Source organism: Hoplias malabaricus, chromosome 1 (genome assembly GCF_029633855.1).
Source record: "Hoplias malabaricus isolate fHopMal1 chromosome 1, fHopMal1.hap1, whole genome shotgun sequence".
NCBI lineage: Eukaryota > Metazoa > Chordata > Actinopteri > Characiformes > Erythrinidae > Hoplias > Hoplias malabaricus.
In genome coordinates this window covers 72480978-72499683 of record NC_089800.1, presented here as the reverse complement: position 1 = coordinate 72499683, position 18706 = coordinate 72480978, and the positions used below count along the sequence as shown (strand labels likewise).

Sequence of the window (18706 nt, the reverse complement as noted above, 5' to 3'; positions counted from 1 at the left end):
ATGCATTATTATTATTATTATTAATGCTACAAAAAAATAGAATAATAACAGGTCAGTGATATGACTGTGTTTAAAACGAGCATCTCAGGGAGCCTAAGTCTTTAAGAAGTAAAAATGGGGAGGTGCTCAGCATTCTATGAAAAACTGTGGAACAATTCAAGAATAACTATTTTCATCTAAAGTATCTAATATCAGTGACATTGACAGAAGTTGACCTTTAGGTGGGCCTGGGCAAAAGTGGGTGAACACAATTATGGAGGGGCAGAGGTGCTTTTTTTCTGCTCAATAATGCCTTGCGATCCCATAACCTCTATGGTTGCCACGTTCTGAATTCTACCCTGTCAGAAAATTTGTCACTGTGGTGGTACCCTCAAGGGTACATGTTTGTACTTTTAATTAGGGAACATAATTGTACCTTATTCTATTATAATTGCAAATATTAAAATTGTACTGATTTCATATGCCCCATTTCATCGCCAGGACTTTCATTATGTTTTTTTATTTCACATAGTTCCTTAATGAAAACTTACAAATATTCACCTCTCCTTCTGGAGTAGAGGATGCAATGTCTCTTTAGGGAACACAACTGGACGTTTATACACTGCTGTACCTTATACACAGTGACCAATAACGTACCTCTATTGTACCTTATTTTCTGAGAGTGTACAGCTCCTAAAATCTTATGGTGGAAAAAAAATTATTTAGAGATTTAATCCATTCCCTCAATTTAGTAATTTGTTCCCTCAAATTAATAATCCTTTCCTTCAATTTAGTAATCAGTTCCCTCAATTTAATAATATGTCTTTGATCTCTGGTGTTCATTCCTTATTTACGCATCTACAATACAGAGGCTATTGCTCTAAGACTACAAGGGAAGCTCAGCTTCCCCTAAAATGTCAAAAATAAGTGATCAAATATATACTGTTGTGTGTACATGTGTGTACGATTCAGCGATCCTTTGGTGTAAAGATCCGGGGGAGCATTACATTTTCATTCTGTTCTGAGTTGAACCGGAGACTATCTTAAACCTCTTAGCAGCATTTTCTTTGTTAAAAACGACTAGTGACAAATTGAGCTTCTATTTCTGGTGGGTTTTTTCTAGCTGCTTGTGCTTGGAGACTGACTTCTATCACTCTTTCTGACTTCAATCGCAGTTTCTGTCCAGCGCGTGCTGCTGAGCCCCTCCACTGTCACACAAAGCACTCACACGCGGACACACTTCACATGGACCAAGGCCGTTTCAGCAGCCTAGCTCTGCTGGACATTGTGAGGACACTAGTCAAGTCCCTGGAAAAGTCCCTTGTTGGTACGACAGGGTCACAGATCATTTTCTTGAAAAGGAACGGAGGGTAGAATTTACACATAAATAAACCGACACATTTTAAGATGTAGGCCGAAATTGAGCTTCCCCTCCTTGAAAGACCATGACTTCAACATGACTTTAACTGTTGATTAAGAGCGACATTCACAATTAATGAAATGAAAAAATAATGAAAAAAAAAACCTTTTATAAAATTCTGATTCTAAAAGAGTTTTCCTCACCATTTGCTAGTTGTCCAGTCCATTTGTGTGCTCGAAATCAGTCTAATGTGTTTATGAAACCCAGTGTCAGTAAATGGGTAAACAAGTAAGTTGTTTCAATCCAGTATTGTAAGCTTTCACTCTGCTCATGTTAGAGCAAAGGCATCTGGTGATTTGAGACAACGCAAAGTATTGCTCTATTTACTAGTATATTTATATATATGCCCAAGGTTAACAGGCAATGTAGGAGGTGTAGGCGTTATCTACACCTATCTAAAATCTAGAATTTTTGCAAGAATATAGTGACATTATTTTAAATTTAGCAGTGGTAGATGATAAAGCAATAATTGTGGAAGACTTTAATATCCATTTTGAAAATGTAGATGATGTACTACAAAAGGCGTTTTCATCAATCTTAGACTCATTCAGCTTTACCTAAAATGTAATGAGGCATCATTTCATTTGAATCATTGCAATCATACCCTTCATTTAGTTTTGATACTGGCTGTCAGCATAGATGACCTAAATTCTTCCTCAAAGCACAGTAATCTCAATTCATTACCTCAATTTATACGAGCTATATCTCACTTAAAATGTAAATATATCCACACAAATCTGCATGATGGACAGACTTACAGACTATATAGAAAATAGAATTGAGTAGAACAGAACAGAATTCTTTATTGTTATTGTAACTTGTACAATGAAATTCAGGTACAGTTCTCCAAAGTGCAAAGAGCAAACATTTAAGAAATATTAAAACTATAAAGAAATAAAAAATAATAATTGAAGGTAAAGAAAATGCAAAACTGCAGCCCAATAACAAGAAACACTGGAAAAGCTACATTCGGCAATACAATTGCACATATCTGAGCTAGTTTACAGCACTTTGTGGCTTGTACAGTTGTGTTACATCTGCTTTACAGTAACAATTTGAACAGATGGTGATCTGGGTGGGATGTGTCCTTAATGTTAGGGTTTCTTTGGAGGTAGTGGGAACTGTGTAGGTCCTCCACGAGGGAGAAAAGAGAACATCTGATGATATTCTCTGCAGATTTAACAGTCCTCTGTAGCTCTTTATTTATGCGCTAGAGAACTAGAGAGCTAAAGAACCACACACAAAGCCTGTAGGTGAGGACGCTCTCTATGGTGGAATAGCAGAAGGACACCAGCAGTCTCTGAGTGATGTTATTCTTTCTGAGGACCCTCAGACAGTAGAGTTTCTGCTATGCGTTCTTTATCAGTTCTGTGGTGTTCACTCCCCCGGTTAGGTCTGTCTCGATGTGAACACCCAGAAAGCGGAAGTCTGCAACCATGGGGGAGGATGGTGTTAAAGGCCCAACTGTTCCAGCATTGCATGAAGAACAGTGGCTACTGCGTCCTCCGTAGACCTGCCTAGTATGCGTAGTATGCAAACTGGTATGGGTGGAGGTAAGAATGTGGAGTTATGACGCCATACCAGTTTTTCAAAGAACTTCATCACCACAGGGGTGAGTATAACCGGCCAGTAGTCAAAGTCATAGTCAAAGGAGGGACGATGGAACAGTTGACTGATGCTAGTAAAGATCCCTGCCAGCTGGTCTGTACAGTCCTTCAGCACTCATCCGGAGACACAATCAGGGCCTGCTGCCTTCCTCAGATTGATGGTGAACCACAAATACAATCTTAGAATATTATTTAACATGAAAATGAAACCAGATACCAGCTATCTACATTAATAATGCCTTTATGGACTATTTTCAATAATAAAATGTGGCTAATATTGCAGAGAGCATAGCTTAAGAAGAGAGGTTAGAAGCATTTTCCCACTTAAAGCCCTGGGAACCCATTTTGAAATTGTGTGGTTTTTTTTTTTTGTATAATTCTAAACTTGGGTGTTATGTGAAATGTTAAGCAAGGTTTAAATATAACACAGAAAACAGAAATATAATCAATCTCTCATCAAAAATGGCCAGTACTGCTCTGAACGACTGTATAATACAATTGTACCCACCTGTGCCATTTTATTGTGTAATGTTATCTTGTATAAAAAGTGACATTCACAGTTCAGAGTAAAAACCCAGTGACTGCTCTGTTTCGAGGCTGTGTTGCCATGGTAACGTAAACAGCATTCTGTTCTCCAGTCATAGAGAGCTGTGAGTCACACACGGTCATTAGTTTATTGGACCACACCCACACCGTTCTCAGAGAGCTCTGAGGAGCATATTTTGGTCATTTTTGAGGAGAGTGTTATCATATTTCTGTTTTGTGTTTTTATTTTAACTTTGCTGAATATTTCACATAAGTTTAGAAGTATACAAAAAAAAAAACCCACACAAAATTTCTAAATGGGTTCCCAAGTACTTTAAGCAGCCAGAATTAGAAACATGTGCACTTGACACAATTCCAACAAACCTACTTAATAAAGTACTGCCATATAATAAAACCTCTAACAATTGGAAACCTTTCTATTAATCTAGGTAACATACCTAGAGCTTTCAAATTAGCAGTTATTAAACCTTGGTTAAGAAACCCAATCTTGACACCAGTGAACTGTCAAATTATAAACCCATTTCTAACTTGCCATTCATATCAAAGCTCCAAGAAAAAGCTGTAGCACAGCAACACTGTTCATATCTAAATAGAAACCACATCTATGAAAAGTTTCAATCTGGATTCAGGCCGTATTATAGTACAGAGACAGCACTCGTCTTTAAAACAATATTGTCTTTAAAAAAAATTAGAAAGCATGTTCTTAATCACTTGAAATAGCTCTTGCCTGATTCAAATCTTATGTAACTAAATGTTATCAGTTTGTAAAGGTAAAAGATCCAGTAGCATCCAGTTATACAAAAGTGACATATTTGGATCTGCAAGTTTCTGATTTAGGGTCGGTGTTATTCACATTAAACATGCTGCCACTGGGCACAGTTATAAGTAAAACATTACATCAGTTTCCACTGTTATGCAGATGATACTCAGTTGTAAATATCAGCCTAACCAAACAATATACTTAAATTAAAATACCAAGGACAGTTTAAAAAGATGCAAAACACTGGATGTCAAAAATATCCATCTACAGAACTATGACAAAACAGAATTTGACCTACTGGGTCCAAAAGCTTCAGGAAATAAACTGTTAGACTTTAGGTTATATACAGCAGATTTCTCTGTAGCACCTGGGTTAGCAGCAAAACATCTTGGTGTCATAATAAATCAATATCTATCTTTTGATGAACACATAGGTGACATTACTAGAATAGCTTTTCTTTCCCTTCAAAATATTGCTAAATTAAGAAATGCCCTAGCCCTTCGTGATGCAGAAAAAGTCGGCTATACTTTTATTACTTCCAGGTTAGATTATTGTAACGTGTTGTTGTCAGGGTGTTCCAGCAAAAACCTAAATAAACTTCAGCTAGTTCAGAATTCTGCAGCCAAGGTCCTAACTAAAACCAGAAAATATGATTGTATCAGCCAAGTTCTATCAGCGTTGCACTGACTTCCAATTACATTTTGTATTTATTATATAATCATTTTATTGACATATAAAATGGCATATAATATATATACAAATCCCTACATGATCTTGTGCCATACTTGCAATACTTACCACATTTTTCTTCCTACTACAATCCATCACATCTATACAGGTCTCTGGTTTTCTACTTGTTCCAAGATTTCAGAAGACTTCTGTGGGTGAAAAGGCTTCTTCATATAAATCCCCCCCAACTCTGGAATAAGCTACCGGTTAATGTTCAGGACTCAGGCACAGTCTCAGCCTTTAAGTCTAGACTGAAATCTAAATTGTTTAGCATAGCTTTTATTAATAAACCGTTCCCCTTAGATATAAGCTGTAGATCCAGGGGTTCACTGACATAGGGAATTATGCTGATGCCTGTGACTTTGTCACACTGCTCACATGCGATGACTTGGGTATCTTGATCGTGGAGTTGGGGGATGCCAGTGTTTCATGATGCCCTCATGACTGTGTTACCTGCTGGTTCTCTCCTTTTTAATTTGGCTGTTGTAGTTAGATCTGTGAGTCGCTCGCCAGTCTGACAATATTCATTCATTCATTGTCTATAACAGCTTTTCCAGTTCAGGGTCATTGTAGGTCCAGAGCCTACTCAAAATCACTGGGCGCAAAGCAGGAATACAACCTGGAGGGGGCGCCAGTCCTTCATAGGGCGACACAAACTCACTCACACCTATGGACACTTGAGTCACCAATCCACCTACCAACGCGTGTTTTTTTCTGTATATGGGAGGAAACTGGAGCACCCGGAGGATCCCATGCAGATACGGGGAGAACACAACAAACTCCTCACTACCTGCTGCACCACTGTGTCACCCCTCTGAAAATATTTATATTCTCTATAATCCACAAATAAAAATTGAACTATTAACCCTCCTGTCTGGGTGACATTGACGGAAGACTGGCTTACAGAGGCTCCTGCTCACCTGCCTTTAGACCAGTTATCTGCCCTCCATTCCCATTATCTGCTCTCTACCCTCACACCACATCTGTGGCCCCTGTCATTAACATGCTGCAGCTCCTGGATGGGACTGATTCAGCACAGACCTTTACTAAAGATCTTCACAATGTATAAAGACACCAAGGCTACTTCTAACTACAGTTTTAAATTAAATCCCTATTGTTTATACCATTTGTTTGACCAGAGGACAATGGGGCCCCCCTTCCAAGGTTTCTTCCTTCAGCTTCCAGGGAGTTTTTCGTGCCATTGTTGCATTTGGCTTGCTCACCTGGGGATATTAATTCAAGTTCTGTAAAGCTACTTTGTAAAACCATCAGGTTGTAAACAGCACTATACAAAATCTTTGGCTTGACATGATTGCTCCTGTGAAGCTTGACTGGACCTACTTCAGTCCACACTAAGGAACTAAGGGGATGTGTCTGTCAAAAAAGTAAATCAACTAAAACGTGATTGTGTAGTTTGGGTCATGGTTTTATATCTATAGTAAAACCAGTTCAACCATGAGGCTTGTTATAGTTTCACAAGAAGCCAGGTGTCTCTGTAACTTCCACTAGCTCCTCCTGGGGGATCCCCAGGTGTTTCCATGCCTGCCAGGAGATTTAATCCCTCCAGCGTGTCCTAGGTCTACCCCGGTGCCTCCTTCCAGTTGGACATGCCTAATATACCTCCAGTGGGAGGCGTCCAGGAGGCATCCTTATCAGATGCCCAAACCACTTCAGCTGACCTCAAGAGCACTTTTCCCATCACTCGTGAACAAGAAACCAAGATGTTTGAACTCTTTCAATTGGGGTTGGTTCTCACCCCCTACCTGATGGGAGCATGCCACCTTTTTCCAGGAGATAACCATCAGCCTCAAGTACTGATACGCTTACTGACCGCTTCACACTTGGCTGCAAACTGCTCAAGTGAAACCTGGAGGCCTCAGTGCGAAGAAACCAGAAGAACAAAATCATCCGCAAATAGCAGAGATGCCACCTCCTGAGACCCTCCATGAAAGCCCTCTTGTCCCAGACTACGCCTCGCTACCCGGTCCATGAATATCAGGAACAGAAGTGGAGACAAGGCACAGCGATGAGGGAGTGCAACGCCCACATTGAACAAGCTTGACTTACTGCCGAGAATGTGAACCTCTGAGAATACAAGGACCTAACGGCTTGCTGAAGAGGCCCTGGCACCCCATACTGCGGGAGCACCTCCCACAGAATCTCTCAGGGAACATGGCCATATGCCATATCCAAATCCACAAAGTATGTGTAGAGTGGAGTAGCAAACTCCCATGCCCCCTCAATCACCTATGATAAAGTAAAGAGTTGGTCCATAGTTCCATAGCCTGGATGAAATCCACATTGTTCCTTCAAAATCCTAGGTTCAACTATCGGCCGAATTCTCACTTCCAGCACCCTGGCATAGACTTTCCAAGGGAGGCTGAGAAGGGTGATGCCCCGATAAATGGCACACATTCTCCGGTCCCCTTTTTTAAAAAGGCATTGTTCCCGACGACCATGCAATATTGTAGAGATGTGTCAGCTAAGTCCCACAGTATTGATAGCCTTCAGTAAATCTGCGTAGCTTTTTAACGACCTCAGTGACTTTAGCCAAAGAAATTAAATCTGTACTATGATAACTCAGACACTTCGTGCCCTACCTCCTATCCAGGAGGCATGTCTCTCAGATTAAAGAGGTCCTCAAAATGCCCTTTCCAACACCCGACAATACGCTCAGTCAAATTCAGATTTTCATCATCCTTACTGAGCACAGCTTGGACAGTGTCCCCCCTCCCTCTCCTGAGCTGTAGGGAGTGTTTTCCAGAACCTCTTTGAGGCCGCTTAGAAGTCATTCTCCATGGCCTCTCCAAACTCCTCCCATGCTCAGGATTTTCCTTCAGCAACTGCCACAGCTGCAGTTTTTTTCACCTGCTGGTACCCCCTCCGTAGAATCGGACGTTCCCCAAGCCAGCCAAGCCCGAAAAGCCCCCTTCTTCCATTTGACAGCTTCCCTCACCCCTGGTGTCCGCCAACTCTCTGATGTGAAAGTTGAAATCTTTCCGGAAAGAGTCTTCTGCCAGCATTTCCCAGCACACCCTTACTATATCGGTTGACAGCTCAGTCTCTCTCTTTATCTGAGGACACGACCACAAAGTCAATCATTGAATATTGGCCCAAGGAGCTCAGGTACACTTATTAGCAACCTTGTGTTCAAAAATGGTGTTCGTTATGGACAAATCATGACTAGCACAGAAGTCCAATAACATCACACAACTCAGGTTCAGATCAGGCAGTCTGTTCCCCCAATCACTCCTCTCCTGGTTTCCCATTCATTGCTAACGTGAGCATTGTCCCCCAGCAAAACAATAAAGTGAGTGAATGGAATCTTCTCTAGAACTCCACTCACTACCTGCAAGAAGGCTGAATACTCTGAGCTGCTGTTTGGTGCATATGCACACAACAGTCTTCCTCTCTGCGATCTGAAGCCGCACTGAGGCAACATCCTCGTTTACTGGAACAAACTCCAACTGTACAGCTGCCAGCCGGGGACTTGTGAGTATCCCCAAACCCACCCGACGCCTCTCACCCTGTACAACTCCTGAGTAGGAGGGAGACCAACCCCTATCAAGTAGTTTGGTTGCAGAGCCTACACTGTGTGTAGAGGTGAGCCCAACTATATCTAGCTGGTATCTCTCAACCTCACGCACAAGCTCTGGCTCTTTCCCTCTCAGTGAATTTACGTTCCATGTAGCAAGAACCAGTTTCTGCTTCCAAGTTCCACGGCGCTAGGGGCCCCTTAGCCCCTGCTCTGTGCCCGATGGGCATTGCACTGCACCCCTACTCTGAATCTTGCGGATGGTGATCCCACATGATGATTTTTGGGCTGAGCCCGGCCAGGTTACATGGGCTGCCCGGCCACTCGTCGTCGGACACTACCCCCAGGCCTGACTCCAGGGGTAGGTCCCGGTAACCCTCTCCCAGGCAGGGCACACTTTATTCCTTTTAGGTGCTTCTTGGATTGTGTTCGTCTGGATCCTCACTCAAGACCTGTTCGCCATGGGAGACTCTGCTGGGAGATCACAGCTCCCGAAGTCATAGCCCTGAAAGTCATTAGACCACACAAGTCTTTCCGCCACAACAAGGCCCCAATTCATAAAGGGATGGTGAAAAATCATAAATTATTTTCTGGTTTTATTTTGTGCTGAGGTGTTCCTAAATTTGACTAAAAATCACACCAAATCAAATGTATTTGAAAAAAAAAAAATCATATTTTAACTTAAGATACAGTCATGATATTTTTACAAAATTAGCTGTTATTTAAAAAATATATATACTTTTTTTAAAGAGCATTTTACAGAAGACATAAGCAACTAAAATATAAAGTATATTTGTTATGATGCAATTCAATATAAAATTAAATCGGTTGTTATGTTCAGTTCAGTAAATCTGTGTATCATTCGTTCATTTCATATTCAGCTGAGAATACAAAATCAGAAAATGAAATTTGTTAGCTGTTCAATTTTCTTTGAAATGGGGAAAATGAAGCACCTAAAGGGACAGGGGGGGAAGATTTTATGCAATTATTGCAAGATAATTTATGTTTTTACCACGTATGTGGAAAATCAGTATATACTAAATAATTAAAGGCTCAGAAGACTTTCCTGCTCTCTCTCACACGTAGATAAAAAATATTTATCTGTGTCTCCCTACTCAACCACATCTCTGCTAGGTGAAAGAGTTTCATTGAAAACACAAAAGGCAGCTTTAGTTATCAGGAGTTATAGAATTTAGAATAATTTATAAAATTTAGAATATAGAATAGTTTATACATATAGAACATTTCATATTATTATTCATTTCTAATTATACATTCAGTTCTAACCTAGAGTGAAATTAGTGGTTTAAAACTCGCCAGTGTTTTGGTTTGAACAGCTGTGATCCCTCTTAAGCCACTGATTTACCCAACAGTTGTAGCTGTGTATGATTTACAAATCATGACAACTGATGCCGTGGTTTCAACTGAGGCATTTGATAAATTTAAAATGTGCACAACAAATAAACAAAGTAGCCATAGCAAAGCCAATCTTGTTATTTGTTATTGTCATTTCATACAACATTCAAATAATTTCATATAAACCTGATTTGTTGGCAAAGTAATGTTTGTTATTGTTATGGCTGTATAATAATTTATAACAAATAAATAACATTTAAATTCATGAATAATGTGTTATTTATTTATTGTCCATATAACTTTTTCCTAAAAGAGATTTGTTGGCAAAGTAACTTTTTAAAAGCTCCTGTGTAAAATTAAAGGAGCAATCTGTAATACTGAGAGCAAGTGTTTGAATGGGAACTATAATCATCATCATCATCTTTGCCACTTAATCCATTTCAGGGTCGCGGCTGAGAATTATAATACAGTTTCAAAACAGTGGGGACCTGTCTGCCTCCTCCCCCTCTGCCAGGCTTAACCATGTTGCTGGAACATATATGAATACACAAGAGACAAGTCTAAGAACTTTGGACCATAACAGCTAAAAAGAGGCATCATAAACAACATATTTACACAGAAAAAGTATTGATAATTTAGTAAAACCTCTATCTATACTAGATAAAGGCAAAAAAGTTTACTAAAATAAAGTAGCCACTATATTTTCCCTGCATTTACAAGCCTTTACTGTCCAAATCTACATTAAATATTTACACTAATAAGTGATAAGGCTGGTGTTACTTACCAATTTTCCCTTCCACCATAAAAGTCATTTTAGAGGGAGATATTTGCTTCTTATTCACAATTTTTGTATTCAGATATTCCGTTCAAACTTAAAAGTGTCAGTTTTCAAGTCTCATTGTTGTTATTGGCCAGCCTCTTGAATTCTCTGTTCCACATTAAGAGCTGAAGATGGCTCTAGCTTTTGAAACTTTAGGAAACTGTTATTCCACTTCATTCATTTAAAACATGCAAACTAATTATGCATCATGTAAATAAACATTTACCTACTTAAGTGAAAGAAAAAATTGAAAGAGACATCACCATTTTTCCTGCATTTACAAGCCCTTACTGTCTAAATACTCATTAAATTTTTGGATTGACAAAGCTGGTGTTATTTTCCCTTTAAATTACCATAAATATAATTTTAGGAGGCAGATACTTGCTGCATTTAGTTCCTCCTGAAATAGGTCTGTTTAAGAGTCTTTTTCTCCAGCCTCTTACTTGAATAATCATTTCCACCCCAAACAGTTATGCAAAGCACAAATTAAGAACATTAGGTCATTCCATGTACTGCACACACTTAATAACATATGCATATTTGGACATTAAATTATACGTTATTTGAATATACATCAGTAAATACCATAGTTTTAAAGACGTTGAGTCAGATTATTTGTATTTCTGCATGGTGTGTGTTTAAAACAAATTAAGGCATAAGAGTTGTGCTTGAAAAGCCTCACATATTTGCCTATTTAAGAATTCAAGTTTGGTAATACATTGCAAATATGTGTTTCACTACTAGGTAGATGCTTTAGTGACATGATATATACTTGGTTGTGTATTTTAAATGGACATAATAGGGAAATATGTGTTTCACAATGAGTTTTGTTTATAAAACCTAGGGCTGTATCCTATATAGGGCTTTTGTCTCTGAGTATGGGATGTTGGGTAAGCTTACCTTGAGGTATCGACACAGGATGTCCTTACAAGTTATCTCTCTTTACCAGGACGGGAAATGAAGTAAACAAAAGCCATACAATTTACCGCATGTAGGCACAAGCCAACCTATATAAGTTGAGGATGGGGTGAAAATGTCAGAAGGCATTGTCTAAACTTTGGGGTCCATTGGGGCTTGTTAATATGCTGTTCTTTTCATTGTAATAAACCTGATTATATTGCCACGAAAGAATGGTGTTGGCGTTCAAGTCTTTTTCATCATCTTCTTCACAATACTGAAAATAAACAATATTACACTTCTCAATCATGTTGTCATTCATCCACTTCATATAAAACACAAAAAAATTTAACACCTTTCAATCATAACTATACCCTATTTTCTTTATATAAAAACACAACCTGGCATTTACTCTTTTTAATCTATACATAGGCATCTGTGCTGCTTTTTTGTGGTTTGTTGGTTTATTTTCAGAAATTTGCTGTACCTGTTCAGGAGAAAATTAGCCATCTCTGCATCTGTTTTGTGGTGTTTGTTCCTTCAAAGCTGCCTCCAACTTTCAAACACATGGCCAATGTTTCCTCTCATTTTACACCATCTCTAGTCATGGAGAAGGGCAGTAAGGCTTTTTGGGTCCAGTAAAATCTAACATTATCTCTGTCCACCTGGACACTTCATGGATGCATAACTTTATTTGTATTTCATTCTGAGATCACGCCCTGTGCCCAATCACATTACAGTCCAAACTCACCAGGTTGCCAGGTTCACAAATATAGAGCTCTGCTCTGGACTGGGCACATCTCCAAGAAAACATACGGTTTCAGCACTGCTCTCAGGGATGCCAATGCATCAGCCTTGCATGTTTCTTTAATCTATGACCACACACCCTTGACATTTTATGACCGAGTACAGATCATTTAATTCCAATCACTGGTGAAGAACCCAAGATACTTTACTTGAGGTAGATTTTCACCTCCTACCCAAAGGACGGGTGCTATCTTGAACAGTTTCTTCCCAACCTGCATGATGCCAAACCTGCACTGCGCCTCAACATTGCAACTTCACAAAGCAATCAATTCCTCCAGAAAGTCTCTCTGATTCGGATTATCAAAACGCTGTGGATTAGTAATTAACAAGAGGCTCACCTGTGGCCGCGGGTGTCCTGAGACTAGACAGAGCAGCTCCAGTGTCTCCCCCTCCCGGATTGTATACACCCTCTCACTGTAGCGTTCTTCCTCCACATTACAAGCATGTCCAGAGTGGATGATGCGAACATTTGGGGGAGCTTCACAAATTGGAGGAGGGAAGAAAAACAAAAATAACAAATAAGGTTCAAGCAAATTTCATGAAACACAATATGCATCACCGGAACAGTTTTGTTAGGTTTGCTAACATGTTGTAATGGTCAATTTTCATCCAATAAAGAATAAGAAGTGGGAACAACACACTTTCTCCTGGTTATTGTTTAAGCTCTTTGTAGTTAGTCAAAAAGTTAAAATATGCAATGTTATTAATTACTCTAGAGGTACTCACAATACACATCCTAAAAAGGGAATATTGATTAGTTAGCTGATAGTTATTATCATGAAACTTAGACTTGTGTCTGTATGCAGTCTGTTCTTACAGAACATTAGATTACATTTAAACAACATTAAAAGTTTGTTTTCTTATAGCCTCTAAAATAAAATTCCAGAAAAATGAGCATTGAATTACTTTTTTAAAAATACTAAATTCAATTTCATCCAACATTTCAATTGTTCGTTTAATTGTTCTTTATTTTTACACTTATTTGATATTTATTTATTTTAATTTTATTTTACCTTTGTTTTTAAATGTATTGTTCTTTATTTGTTTGTATATTTATAGGTTTTTTTTTGTGTGTTGGAAAATTATTTTGGGGGGCACTGTGGTGCAGCAAGTAGTGTCACCCTGAGTTCCATGTGACAGACAGTGAGGAATTTAGTGTGTTCTCCCCATGTACGCATGAATTTCTCTGGGTGCTCCAGTTTCCTCCTACGGTCCAAAAACTCACATTGGTAGTTGGACTGGCAGCTCAAAATTGTCCTTACGTGTGAGTGAATGTGTGAGTGTGTCGACCTGCAATGTACAGGCATTCGCTCCAGGGTGTGTTCACCCTGCACCCAGTGATTTCGTGTAGGCTCTGGACCCACCGCAACCCTGAGCGTTTGCAGACAATGAGAGAATTAACTTAAATCATAATTTCACTGTTCACGTCACTTCTGACTGGCAGGTTGTGTGCAAGGTTTGAGAGAGACATTTATTTAAAATCTCTATTACATTTTTTTGCCATATTTATCTTAGTCTGCTGGCTTTATTCCTAAATCATTGGATCTCTTAATTTATCTCTTTTCCATATTAAAATCCGTTGTTAACATTTATTCCTCTTCTCTGTTCTCCATACTACGGCGACCTCCTCTTTCTAAGCTAAGCACAGAGCTCAAGAAACTGAGTCACCAGATTCAGCGTCTACTGGAGAGGCAGATGGAGCTCCAGCAGGAGAAGACCAGGCTCGAGGTAGCCTCTTACGTGGCAGCCGCCACTTCAGCTCCTCTGCTAGGGGCAGCCATCTTTACTCCCACAACGGGCTGTGAGCACCAGCATAGATTGGGGAACCCTCCACTGCACCCTGTCTTAACCTCTGCCAACCAGTTTGAGGTGCTCAGCTCCTGCTCCAGCACCAAATAAACAGGGTGGTGTTCTTATTAATGGAGATAGTTAGACATTTAAAAGTGTCGGACACTACTAAAAATAACTCAACTGTGTCCTTGTTGCCAGGCGGCACCCCCCGGAGCTGCGGCAGCATAATGTCTTCGGCACTGTTATTCTCCACGTGGGGAGGAATGACATCTCCATCCGCCACAGCAAGGTCCTGCCGCTCTCTTCTGGAAACCACTTGGAAGAAGTCAAACACTACGATCATTGTCTCTAGCCCCTTGCCCACATACAGTTGAGGATGTGAGGTATCCAGCAGACTTTTCTGGCTCTGGAATTGGTGTGACACTGTCAGTGTGGACTATGTCAACAACTGGGAATATTTTTCGTGAGTGTCCGGCCCTCTATTGCTGGGATGGGCTTCATCCAAACCGCCTAGGATTCATTGTTATCTCAGGGAACATTGAGGTGGTTCTACGCCAGGACTGACTGGTCCTTCCCAGTCACATCTGTCAGGTAGATTGACTTGATAGCAAGCAGGTAAGTAATATTAAAACTCCTAATGATCCACCTGACCACCTCTCAGGTGTTAGTAAGATGAGCAATATGTCTATATCTTCCACTGATAAGCACTAATACATTCTTCAGTATTGAGACGGCGTCTGCTCCCTGCAAAGACCGTTATCATAGATGTCCAAAAATCAAGTTTAACAGTCTAATTAGAATTAACACAAAATCATCACAATTGACCCAAAACTTAATAAACACCTCATTTTCTGTGATATTATTACAGATTAAAAACTTAATGCCTTATGTCTCTGCAAAACATAGGCTAAACCCAATGAATACCCTGCACTAAATGAATCCACTTTCCCTGGCTTCAGCTTTTACAGTGGCCCACGCACATCTGGTTATGATGGTAGTGTAGCCACAATTTAAAGCCACAACTAATAAGTCTGGTTATGAAGCGAAGTCCTTTAAAGTTTCTGAATCAAAAGGTAGCACTCATTTATGCTCACCACAATCTATCATGTCAATATTCACTTTGAGAAGGATTATGATACATTTCAAATTGTGTATGAATCTATTTTGGATGTGCTAGGGATCACTCAGATTTTGTTCATCTGAATAATAAATCCCCACATCATACTTTAGTTAACTATGGTGAACCGCAAGGGTCAGTGCTCTATTATTCACCCTCTACATGTTGCCACTGGGTACAGTAATCCACAAGCATGGTATTCAGTTCCACTGCTACACTGATGACAGACAACTGTATATATCAGCCAAACCTAATGACATTGTTTGTCTAAATAAATGTTTAATTCTGATAAACCTGAGGTCTTGTTACTAAGTACAAATACTCTTAAATGTTCACTTGAAAATGCTGCAATTGATTTTGATCATTCAACAATAATACCCTTGATTAAAATACTTGAAATACTAAAAATTATTATTAAAATACTTGATTAAAATCTTTGGGCTAGCTTTCGATTCGGCTATCACATTTGACACAGTCAAAACCACCTTCTTCTACTTACACAATATTGACAACATTCTGTATCTTTTGTTTGAAAGATGCAGAAAAACTAGTCCATGCATTTATAATCTTATTAGATTATAGAACTAGATTATATAAGCATCTGTTAGTTCAAAATGCAGCAGCCAGAGTGCTCACTAAAATTATAGCCATAAACCACCGTTCTCTTGTCCCAACCCGTAAAGTTATTTATAAAATACATCTTTAAATGGTTCAGGCCCACAATATCTTACAGAACTTCTCTTTCCCTATCACCTATCAAGTACACTTTGTTCACAGGACGCTGGTCTATGCCTAGTCCCTGGATGTTTCTTGCAGGGTGATTCCTCCCCTGCTATACTGTGAACCTATTAACCTCCTTATTTCTCCCTCCCCCTGTCATGCTTCAAGATGCCCTGCTCCTGCTGTTCCTGATGTTGTCCTGATCCAGCCCCACCCCTATGCATCCTCTACAAGATCTTGTCCCTTTCTCACCTACAGCACTGTGCTTGGACATGCAAGGATGCTGTCTTAGCCCAAATGGACTCTGTACCTGCTTTTACCTTCCCACATAACCACTAACCACCTCCTGATCCCTCTCACATGTTCCTAATTTTCTACCTTCATATTAAATATAACTCATTTTCTCTATCAGTTCACTTGTGTTGTTTTGTGCTCTCCGGTGTTGACCTAATAAGGATGGGTTCCCCCTTATGAGTCTTGGTTCCTTCCTAGGTTTCTTTCTTGTGCGCTGAGGGAGATTTTCCTTGCTACTGCTGCTCCTGGCTTGCTCACAGGAGGCTTGGACCTGGATCTCTGTAAAGCTGCTTTGTGACAACCAACTTTGTGAAAAGTGCTATATGAATAAAATTTGATTGACTCGTTGATAATTGAGTTGTTTGGCCTTGTTTCCACATCAAAGGTATGGCTTTTTGGCTGCAATTCTTCCATGAAGAACACTTCTTGCCAGACATACTGAAACTGGTGGTGTACTTGGGTCCCACTTGTTCCTGCTAGTTCAGAGCTGACGGCACTGCTGAACATCTTTTTATTTCAAACAAAGTAAGCATGATGTGTCTTTTAATCTGCTGCAAGTTCCTTTGGACAACCAGTGCGTCTACAGTCCTCAACTTTGCATTTTTAATAGAAACCCTATTCTGCTTTAGAGAGCAAGAGCCTTGCAATAGTGCTTGGCCTATGACATGACACTTCCACAACCTCAATTTGTAACAGATTGTGGCTGTTTCACACCCAGTTTTAAGCTTCCCACAAATGCATTTGGTTAATCATACACCTCACTATAATCCTACAGAATTCCAGACTTTGTGCAAGTGTACCATTTGCCTTTTTGGTCACAGCAAAAAAAATTGATTTAGATTTCTACACGGAAATCTAAATATAAGACTACAAATTAAAACATAATAAGACTAGGGGGATAGAGTTCCATGACATTGGGCCTGTGATGCTAAAGGTTACCTCCTGAAACCTCTGTGGCTGCGTCCCCTGCATTCTGCAACTCATTCTTACATTTATTTGAATCAAAAATGGAACGAATCAACAGCTCTCTTCTATCCCCTACTAATAAAACCTCCTCCCATCCCTCTCCAACTGTCCATTCTATAAGCCCCAGCCTCCCTCCTCTGATTTCTCTACTTTTAACACTGTTGAGTCTTCTTCTATTATATACACCCTAACTACTTCTAAAACTACACCCAGTTCTCTTAATCCATAGACTGCAGCTTGGCTTAGAGCACATAACTTTCCGTGATTTCTTTTTTTTAAAAAAGAGCTCCATGGCTCTATCATAAAGTAACTCTGCCAGATTATATTGCAACAATATTCTGTAATAAATTACAAGTTAAAATACTAGTAATTCTTTGTATTCATTAGGGAGTATGTGCCAAAACGAAAGTAACATTCTAAATGTTTTCAACTGTAAATCAACTGTAGGCATAATTTTTCCACTTTCTGTATTCCTCACTCCAAAATAAAAGCCCTCTGCTTTTGTAATTGCAGTATCATATAATTATTTAAATTCAGATGGAGCGGTGGCAATATTTTAGCGCAGTTAGTCCGCCTCCACAAAATACATGTAGCAGAAACACTGACGCCCATAGTTTAAAAACCTGGCATTGATCCACTAGAACTTAGTATTTACCACCCAATTTCTAAACTCCTCTTCCAGTCCAAAGTACTTGAACAAATTGTGGCTAGCCAACTCCAGTATGACCGCTTCTTAGTCTGGATTTCATCCCTCCCATAGCAAAGAAACTGCCTTAATAAAGGTTGCCAATCACCTCCTGGTGTCTGTGGATATTGGTGCTTTTAGCATTCTTCAGCTCCTGTACTTGAGTCCAGACTTTGATACGGTGAGCCACTCAATCCCTCTATCATGGCTGCATGATCTTGGCATTAATGGCACTGTCCTGGAGTGGTTTAGATCATATCTGACTGGCAGAAAACAGAATGTCACCCTTCTTGGCCATACATTTCACACATCTGTGGTTACTGAGGGGGTCCCTCAAGGCTTAGTCCTTGATCCTCTTCTGTTTATTGTGTACATGTTTCCTATTGGCCACATAAATACACAGTCTTAAGCTGAACTTTCACTGTTAAGTACATGATACATCAGTACTCAGTCTATTAAAAATCCAACCCTCAACCAGCTTGATGACTGCATAACAGAAATTAAAACCTGGATGAATCAGAGATAGAACAGAACATATTTTAATTGGATCCAAATCAATTCTCTCTAAACCTTTTTTTTCCATTGACAATATAACTCTGTCCCCTTCCACTCTGGTGGTTCTCTTGGACTAAACGGTCTCATTCAATGCACACATTAACTCTTTCTTTTCCATCTCC

The 18706-nt window shown here is 39.6% G+C and overlaps 1 protein-coding gene across 2 annotated transcripts in view; it reads right to left on the bottom strand.

Annotated features, from left to right (window-relative positions):
• The window catches only part of mdga2a (MAM domain containing glycosylphosphatidylinositol anchor 2a), a 177812-nt gene that overhangs the window by 126533 nt on the left and 32573 nt on the right, over positions 1-18706 (bottom strand). The window contains exon 2 of one of the 2 annotated variants that reach the window (XM_066673053.1): positions 12795-12934. The exons of the other annotated variant lie outside the window; for it this stretch is intronic. Coding sequence (XP_066529150.1) covers positions 12795-12934 — 140 coding nt within the window. The remainder of the gene's footprint in view (positions 1-12794; positions 12935-18706) is intronic. 2 annotated transcript variants of the gene reach the window in all.